General features: G+C 45.6%; 1 protein-coding gene across 1 annotated transcript; it reads left to right on the plus strand.

The window, feature by feature from the left end:
* Positions 1–1248: 1248 nt before the first annotated feature.
* On the plus strand, positions 1249–9473 carry Cckar (cholecystokinin A receptor). Its single transcript, XM_036201624.1, has 5 exons — positions 1249–1436; positions 2220–2471; positions 5278–5539; positions 7878–8005; positions 8878–9473. Exons 1-5 carry the CDS (start codon positions 1325–1327, stop codon positions 9411–9413), a joined length of 1290 nt encoding a protein of 429 aa, XP_036057517.1. The 5' UTR covers positions 1249–1324; the 3' UTR covers positions 9414–9473.

The raw sequence follows: 9473 nt of genomic DNA on the forward strand, positions 1-9473 counted from the left end.
TGGGTTATAAAAATAAATGAATGAATGAATGAATGAATGCATTTATAAAAGAAAGAAAGACAGATCCTAATGTATTACCTATTTCACAGATGTTCAAACTGAGACCAGTTGTGCAGTGAACAGTGAGGGATTTTCGGATACTGTACAACTCCCTGAAAAAGCCAAGCCCCTGAACAGGTCCCTCACACTGAGCACCTCCAACGTGGCCTTCGCTCATTCCTTTTTCTGTTCTTCACATAGGCCAACCGCATTCCTGCCTCAGGCCTTTTGCACTGGCTGTGACCTCTGCAGAAAGTATTCTGTCTCCTGTTGGGAAGCTTTTTTGCTTACATCTCAGGCCATGCACCACTAGTGACCTCTACCCCCCCCCCCCACCAAGAAGGCCTAAATCCTTTCCCACGAATCCCCTCTCCACACTAAATAGCCTCTGGGGTGGTCTTACTTTCCTGACATGCTTGAAAAGTACACAGCAAATGGTTGACTCTCAGTGAACAGGTCTGGGGTGGGTGAACAAAGCAAAACAATAAAAAATAAACAGACGAATGAGAGACCTCGCTGACGTCTATTGTAATAAGGACCTGGGAATCTGTATTCAGAAGAGCCCCCTGCTTCTGGTTAACAAAGGCAGAGACCACAAGACAGAGCACCATGCTCGGTAACACCTTAACAACCACCCAGAAAGCTCCCTCCATACACATTGCTGGGCAAGGCTCCAAAGCTAAAAGGTACTAATTGCTTTTATATAAGGAGACAGGAATGCAGTTCCTCTGTGTCCCTTAGTCCTGATGGTCTGCATTATCGGATCTGTTACCAAGCTAATTGATGCTGTCTCACACAGACAGTTTAGGCTTCACTCTGAATATGTCTGGGACAATGACAGGCAGAGAAGAGGTGGTAATTAGGAAGCCTCTCTCCTTCTCTCCCCACCCATGTGTGTGTGTGTGTGTGTGTGTGTGTGTGTGTTTTCGAGACACGCGCATGTGTGTAGATGTAGCCCCAATCTAGAAAGGGTTAATATACAGCCAGGCTGCCTGTGCTCAGGGCCTCAGACTGGCCCAGGAATGGGAGGGGTGGGTCTGGAAGGTGGAGCAGGCTAGACTTACACAGGCTGCCTTCTCCCCACAGGAGTACGACTGCTTGCCCAGCTGCTCTGAGAATGGGGAACTCAAGTTGCCTTTAGGAATGGCTGCAAAGCCCACACCTGGAAATCCCCCCTCCCTGGCCCTCCACGGCAGGTTGCATTTGGGAGACACTACAGTCATTAGAGGAAGGAGCCAGGAGTGAGCATTCACCAGCTCGTCAGCACTTGGTAGAGAGCAGCAGGATGGACGTGGTCGACAGCCTACTTATGAATGGGAGCAACATTACTCCCCCCTGTGAACTCGGCCTGGAAAATGAGACTCTTTTCTGCCTGGATCAACTTCAGCCTTCAAAAGGTAGGTGTTAGAGGCTGTGGCGGGAGTTCAGAAAACTACCAAGTTGAGGGAGATAATAGCATCAGGCAAGGCTGACTAAAATGTACATATATTTATGTGTGTGTGTTTGTGTGTGTGTAAGTGTGTGTATATGTGTGTGTGTTTGTGTGTATGTTTGTGTGTGTGTGTGTGTGTGTGTGTGTTTGTGTGTGTGTGTATGCGTGCGTACAAAATCCCTGTGAGATAAAGCTAAATGAAGCAGTTGTATGTTCGGAAGTTTGGATAAAAGAGTAAGAGAAATCTACAGTTAAATATTGTTATTGTCCCCATGGGAGAGTTGGGGACTCATGCAGGATTGGGGGGTGGTGACAAAAGCCTAGAAGAGCTGTAGGCAGAAAGGGGTGCTAAGTGTGAATGCTGGGACTTACCAGCAGTACAGAAAAAGGCATTGTCAGGGGTAGAGGTTGCCTTCTCTTAGGGGAAACCCAGCATGAAGAAGTGATTATGGGCAAATAATGCTTAGCCTCAAAAAAAGCAAGCCATCATCATTCAGGAGCATTGTCCTTAGGAAAAGCTGCTTTCCCGAGTGATCTGTTGACACGCCAACCTTTAAAAAACAATTGGATTGCCCTGTGCTTCCCTGGGTTTGTGTCTGCGATGCAGCCGGTACAGGAACACCCGGGTTCAGTGATGCATGCCAGCGAGGGACATCATCAGAAATGACCAGTCTTTTGTGGGGGCTAAGGTTTTAACACCCCACCCTCCTAACCCCCATCCCTCCAACTCTTCCCCATTCCTCTGCAGAGTGGCAGCCTGCAGTGCAGATTCTCCTGTACTCCTTCATATTCCTCCTCAGCATGCTGGGGAACACACTGGTCATCACGGTGCTGATTCGGAACAAGAGGATGCGGACCGTCACCAACATCTTCCTGCTGTCCCTGGCTGTCAGTGACCTCATGCTCTGTCTCTTCTGCATGCCATTCAACCTCATCCCCAACCTGCTCAAGGATTTCATCTTCGGAAGTGCTGTGTGCAAGACCACCACCTACTTCATGGGTGAGTCGCGGCAGGTGACTGTTGACAGGGCTCTTCTCGCGACCTGCTTAGCCCAGCTTTTGCTAGACCCTTGACAGTCACAGCAGAAGGACCCTGCTGGGTTCCTAAACACCAAGCATCTGGCTGTCTGGGCCCATGTACAAGGACACAGGTGTTCTCTTTACCACAGGCCAGTCCCCTTGCTTGCTAGGAAGTGTGTGTCAGAAGTTGATACCAAAACACAGAGGGGGTTTGAGTGGGCTTGCCTTTTTGCAGAAGGACAGGAATTCATAGGTGACTTCAAGCCACTCTATACTCTTCTGATTCACCCCCAACTTGGGTCTTGTTCTGTAAGAAAGGGAAGCAATGTTAAATCATTTCGTCTCGGTCTAGCTTTTCCTCTCAGGATTCACTTCCTAGATTGTTCTCTCAAAGCCTGGGAGCATCTTAGGGCAGGGGTCTGTGGGGTGTGTGTGGGTGTCCCTAATAAGAAGCCAAATATGTTCCTAGGGACGATGGGTTGTAACGTAGACCCTGATTGGATGAGCTACGTAGCTTGCCGCTTATACCAAACATAATGCTGGTTATAACAAAGCTACTGGTTTAGTGCACTTTATGCACCAGAGGGTTTGCTGAACACTTTTACTCCCATGGTCTTGTTTCTCAACCTCCTGGTAAATAACCATCCTCAGTTCTTCCCCGTCTCACCAACCACTTGCCAAGGGAAGTATGGTGGCTAGGATTTGAACCGAGCTTAGCAGGCACCACAGTGGTGAGCACATGCCTCAGCTTATCAGCTGCTGTGGTTCTCCTAACCCTGGCCAGAAACATGTCCCTTGGTCCTCTCTGTCTGTCACACTGCCTGTGTGTGTGTGTGTGTGTGTGTGTGTGTGTGTGTGTGTGTGTGTAAAAGAGGGTGTTTGAGTCTGGCCCAAGCTGTGTAAAACAGACAGCGCTGAGTAGGGCTAGGGCAATCTTCTGAGACCAGAAAGCTTTGAAAAACCTTTGAAAAGCCCAGCTGAGTGTTCAGGATCCAATAGAAAACACAATGATGATGATGAATCGCTGACCCTCACACCCCCAGATTAGTAACCAAGAGCATGCCAACTGTGTTCAAGTCTCCTGAACATATTCTAAAGCCTTAAAAATGAGAAGGTTGGATAATGAAGCGTGGCTGAGAGCTTGTTAACTTCTGAGGCCATCCATATGCGTCCGATGGCACCATCCCTCAGCATCTTAGCCGGAGTGGGGAAGAGAGTTCATGGAAGTGCTCAGTCACACAGCTCTGAAGGCCACGGAACTGTTTGCTTTGAGGTGGTCAATTCCTTGATGTGTGAATTTCACCTCAGAATGCTTTTAATAGCCAAACTTAAATTTTTTAGAATGTCATAATAGCTTACTTGGTTAAATTTACTTTTTCTTGTTATTTGGTATTGGTTTTAGGTTGGTTTGGGGTTGGGAGGTGGTGGTGGTAGGGTGAAGATTGAACAGGGTTTGGTATGCAGCCTTGACTGACCTGGAAACTTACTTTGTAGCTAGGTTGGCTTTGAATTTGAGGTGATTCTCTTGCACCTGCCTCCTACGTGGTAGAATTACAGGCATGTCCCATCATGCTCAGTGAGGGCTTTGTTGAATTTCTAATTCTGATTTAGATCCTACCTTCTATTGTGTGATATCTTCGACAATACTGCTAACAGTACCCATTAGACACCTAATTTATTGGGGGTGGGGCATGTAATTGTCTGGCAGTGGGTTTATAGTGACTGTGGACCCATTGTACAGAACAAACTCAATGGGATTTAGAGTTATCCTTTAGATTCTACATGTCATAGGCTCTTTAGAGTGAAGTCCAGTAAAACACAGTGAGTGAATCCTACTCAAATGAAAAAAAGCTTTTACTTAAAAGTTTATATATAGATCTTGTTTTTTAGAGAGTTACTGTCTATCCTGGTAAGCAGTCATATTTTAGGATGCCAAGTTTAGAATGTCTGTTCCCAAATCTGTTGGTAACAGCTGATTGGTAAGTGACCATTCTCGTAGCTGAAGGCTCTAAGGTAAACTTAAAGGATAAGGCGTTACAATAAACATGCACACCAGACACTGGACACCATCAAGAGGAGAAGGGGCTCCTTTCTACTGTGTGCAGGGGAATGCCCTAGAGGAGCTGTAATTCTCTCCCTCTCTAATCAGGTACATGGTCACTTTATAAAACACAAAGGCTGGACGGCTGCAAAGACCCAGGTTCTCCCGCTCACAGTCACTGTCAGTTCATCCTAGAACCCTTTCTCTGTCACCTTTTCTCACTATGCATTATTTCAACAGATAATTTGATTTAGAATGTCTCTCTCTTCTAAATCATGTAATAGAAATTTTAACACCCCAGTGACCTTTGGGGAAACCTTTTGGAGTCCTTGACAATTTCTGCCTTTTAATGGCTGTTTAACCACAAGCTTAAGATCAAAATGAGAGCTCTTCTCTAGGTTTCCAAAAGCCCTGCTGTGGGATGGCGATTTATTTTTACCCCCTTGTTTATTAATTAATGAGTACCTTTAGCCCAAGCTGGAGTTAGATCGCAATCAAAGCTCAATAAACTTATCTGAAGATTGGCAATGAGATGTGTTGGCAAATACATATGCTTAACCGCCTTAAGTTCTTTTTGATACAAAGCTGGAACTAAAACATCTTTTAAAAATATACACAGTCTTTCTTTACCCCCTGAGCACTTGCCTAGGGTACTAAACTGTGCTGGCTCTGATACACTTAAGCTAATGTACAAACAGACTTGGGAGTCAACACCTGAGTAACTGCCTCCTTTGTTCCTCCTCAGGCACTTCCGTGAGTGTTTCCACATTCAACCTGGTCGCCATCTCTCTGGAGAGATACGGCGCCATCTGCAGACCCTTACAGTCCCGAGTCTGGCAAACCAAGTCCCACGCTGTGAAGGTCATTGCTGCCACCTGGTTCCTCTCCTTCACCATCATGACTCCGTACCCCATTTACAGCAACTTGGTGCCTTTTACTAAAAATAACAACCAGACGGCAAATATGTGCCGCTTCCTGTTGCCAAGCGATGCTATGCAGCAGTCTTGGTAAGGCAGTGTTTGCTCATCCTTCAAGACACAGCTTCACCTAAGTTAGCAATGTGAGGAACCGGAAAGCCCTGCCCGATAACTACAGGACAGGTCTCCTGGAGGCTTTCTAAGGAGGGTCCTTTTATTATTATTCTTCTTTAGCAGTTTCATATACTTATATTCTGAAGTTCAGTTGTCTCCCCCCTCCCCTGTCTCCTCTCCCGTCCCCCCTCCATTTCTGCATGGACCCCCTTTCCCCCAACAGGTTCCTCTCCTGCTTTTATGCCTTCTTTTTCTATGTGACCTACAGAGTTAAATTAGATCTTCTTCCAGAGCTGAATAAGAAGTTGTTTACTGGAGCACAGACCTCTTACAAGTGGCCGCCCCGCTAAAGGAAATAACACACAGCCCAGCAAGTTAGAGGCTCATAGTCCCTCAAGTGTGGGGCTGCAGGGGCCCCTCTGAGGAGGGCCATTCTAGCTTGACAGGAAGAGTACACAGTGGGAAACCGAGACCCTAAACACCATACAGTTATAGATGAAATGATGTTAGCTTGTCCATTTTACAGATAAGTGACTTAGAGGTTCCAGAGTAGCTAAATCCACAAGGCCAGGAAAGGGCAAAGCCTCTCTCTGTGCTTAACCATTATGCTTAGCCATCTACATGGTCCCCCCAAAAGTTCAGACTGGGTGACTTACAGAGCTATGATTTTCTGAAGAACTGAGGAGTGACCAGTAATTATTTTGTGTATATGTGTATCTGTGGGGTACACATGTACCATGGTGCCTGTGCAGAGGTCAGAGGACAACTTGAAGGATTACTTCTATCATGTGGGTGCCAGGGATTAAACTCGGGTTATCAAACTTGGTGGCAAGTGCTTTTACCAGTGAGGCTATCTCAACGCCCTAATTCCTAGTGTATATAACCACTGTGTTTGCCCAGAATAGCTTACCAGGAGAGAAGATGTTCCAATACTGGTCCATTTGCTTATTGACTAAATAGCCTTGGGGAAGTTTACTTAGCCTCTTGAAGCATGGGTTCTTTATCTCTAAAAGAGTTAATAATACAGATTTTTTTTTTCTAAATCTGCATTAATGGGCAGCTACAAGGTTCAAATAAGAAGCCATAAAAATACTTTTAATGAAAAGATGGCACCAAGATGGGTGATGTTAACTAGTTATAGGGCTGTTTTTGAAGCAGGATCTAGACATTCCAAAGTGACTAAGAGCCCAGATCGTGCTTCCTGGTTCTTTGCCTTTTGTTTTCGTGAAGTAGCTTGCACTCAGAACAGCATTGCATCGCGACAGAGCAGGATATACAAGACTTATCAAAACATGTCCAATTGCAATGAGAAATGGCCCAGCCACTGTTCGCCTCTGACAACGGCATGGGTCTAATCTGCTGCTTACACATGCCAGACTGCAAAAGTGATTTAGGGGTCGGACTCATAGAGCAGGAGGCTATGAATCCTCAACAATGAACCGTGTTTAGAGAAAGCATAAGACTTTGTGCACCACCAAACCAGCTTTGTAGCATGACAGAGGATGGATACTCAGGGAGACTGATGGATGGCAAATGCCACATTTGGTAAAAACTGAAAGATTTTCCATGATTCCGACCTAAATATTTAATGACTCCCATTATAGAGTCAACAAGTTGTGTAGGCTGATGTGTGTCGTTGGGTTCAAATCTCACCTCTGATACTATCTGTGTGACTTTGGACACATTTAATCTCTCCAAGACTCAGTTTCCTCTTCTCCACAGTAGGTGCTCAGATAGTAGAAGCTACATCTAAGGTTCTTATGTGAGTTAAACTGAGACCTGTATGTACAGAGCTTAGCCTCACCTGTAGGTACCCAGCACTGGTCCTCATTAGTTAGGAATATTTTCATATTTATTATTTCAACATACAATCCACACACTCCCATTATTTTTTAAAGACTTCATTATTTGTTCACTGTTCATGTCTTTCATTTTTGTAAAGAGTCTCACTATGTCACCCAGGCTAATCTCAAACTCCTGGACTTGAGGAAGCCTCCTGCCTCAGCCTCTTGAGTATCTAGGACTGTAAGCACACACCACTTTGTGGGTTTTGCTGTATTATTTAACATGCTCATTGGTTTGGAGCATAGAATCATGTCACATTTTCTTAATTTAAGCAGTCTTTCGGAGATACTTTAAAGAGTATGAGAAGTAAACAAGTTCTAATGACCAAACCTCCAGATATGGAATTTTCAAGTATGTTAAATGCTAAAAATTAATGCGTCTGCTCAGACCAGCTCGCCATGCTATTCTTGCTTATTGGAACTTGAAGGTCCAGAGTCGCTGGTGATTAGATTTCCTTTAATTGCATTAGGCAAACATTCCTTCTACTCATCCTCTTTCTCATCCCTGGGATTGTGATGGTGGTGGCCTATGGATTGATCTCTCTGGAACTCTACCAAGGAATAAAATTTGATGCTAGCCAGAAGAAATCTGCTAAAGGTAACTATCTTTGGGCTGGACTTTTATTCCAAAAGAACTCAAAAGCTCACTTTATAAGTTAACAAGATGGACTCAGACTATGTAGAGCATGTGCTGGAGACTTGGTATCAAAAGGCAGCCAGGAGACCCAGTTTCTCCGATTCCCTGTGTGTAAAATGAGGAGATGTTTCTTCTTGGTGGGGCCCTAAGTGGAATCAAAGGAGAACATGATCACAAAACACAGAAGGCCCTGTTCCCCCAGGCTAGCTGTAATGTAGACACTTAGTGGACACCCTCTGATGATTCTGTCCTGCATGTAACATTGAGACATTAGATCTACGGCCTACAAGCCCAGCTTTTTGTCCTTTATTTCTCACCCTCCATCCTTCCTCCCTTCTAGAGCCCACTGAACCTGTCCCCAACACCTGTGTTGACATAACTTTTTCCTTCTCACTCTGCCTCCTCTCTCAGGTCCTTCCTATGTAGATAACGCAGGCTCTCTGGCGCCTGTTGACTTTCTCAGTTACTTGGAGTCCTCACAATAAAAGTAATCTAAAAACTCAGCAAGCAAACAGGAAAGAAAGGACGGAGAAGAGTATTAATATTTATTTTGCAATAAATTTCAGCCTTACAGTCTTTGTGTGTAGGATTTTATTACTATTATTATTAATATATACACACACACACACACACATATATATGATTTATATTTCATTGGAAGTTAGAACTAGTGCAGACTAATACTGATGTAAATCAGTTCCGGCCAGGCTGCCTGCCCATTTCTCCAGTTCAAGGTCAGCTTGGCCTCCTGGACTTGGGCAGTCAGGGGCTCCATGTCTTCTCTCTGGCATGCCATGTCCTGAACAATAAAATAATGTCATTTGCCCATCCAGAGAAGAAGCTGAGCGGTGGCGGCAGCAGTCGATACGAGGACAGTGATGGATGTTACTTGCAGAAGTCTAGGCAGCCGAGGAAGCTGGAGCTACAACAGCTGTCCACCAGCAGCAGTGGCAGCAGAGTCAACCGCATCAGGAGCAGCAGTTCCACTGCCAACTTGATAGCCAAGAAGCGTGTCATCCGCATGCTCATTGTCATTGTGGTTCTCTTCTTCCTGTGCTGGATGCCCATCTTCACTGCCAATGCCTGGCGGGCATACGACACCGTTTCTGCCGAGAAACACCTCTCAGGGACCCCTATCTCCTTCATCCTCCTTCTCTCCTACACTTCCTCCTGTGTTAATCCCATCATCTATTGCTTCATGAACAAACGATTTCGCTTGGGCTTCATGGCCACCTTCCCTTGTTGCACCAATCCTGCTCCTCCAGGGGTGAGAGGCGAGGTGGGAGAGGAGGAAGATGGGAGGACCACAGGGGCATCACTGTCCAGGTATTCCTACAGCCACATGAGCACCTCGGCTCCACCTCCCTGAGCTATATACCTGGCCCACTGCTGCAGCAAGAAGGAAGAGAACAGGGAGCAAGGAGGAAAT

The sequence above is a fragment of the Onychomys torridus genome, chromosome 10, assembly GCF_903995425.1.
Source record: "Onychomys torridus chromosome 10, mOncTor1.1, whole genome shotgun sequence".
NCBI classification, from domain to species: domain Eukaryota; kingdom Metazoa; phylum Chordata; class Mammalia; order Rodentia; family Cricetidae; genus Onychomys; species Onychomys torridus.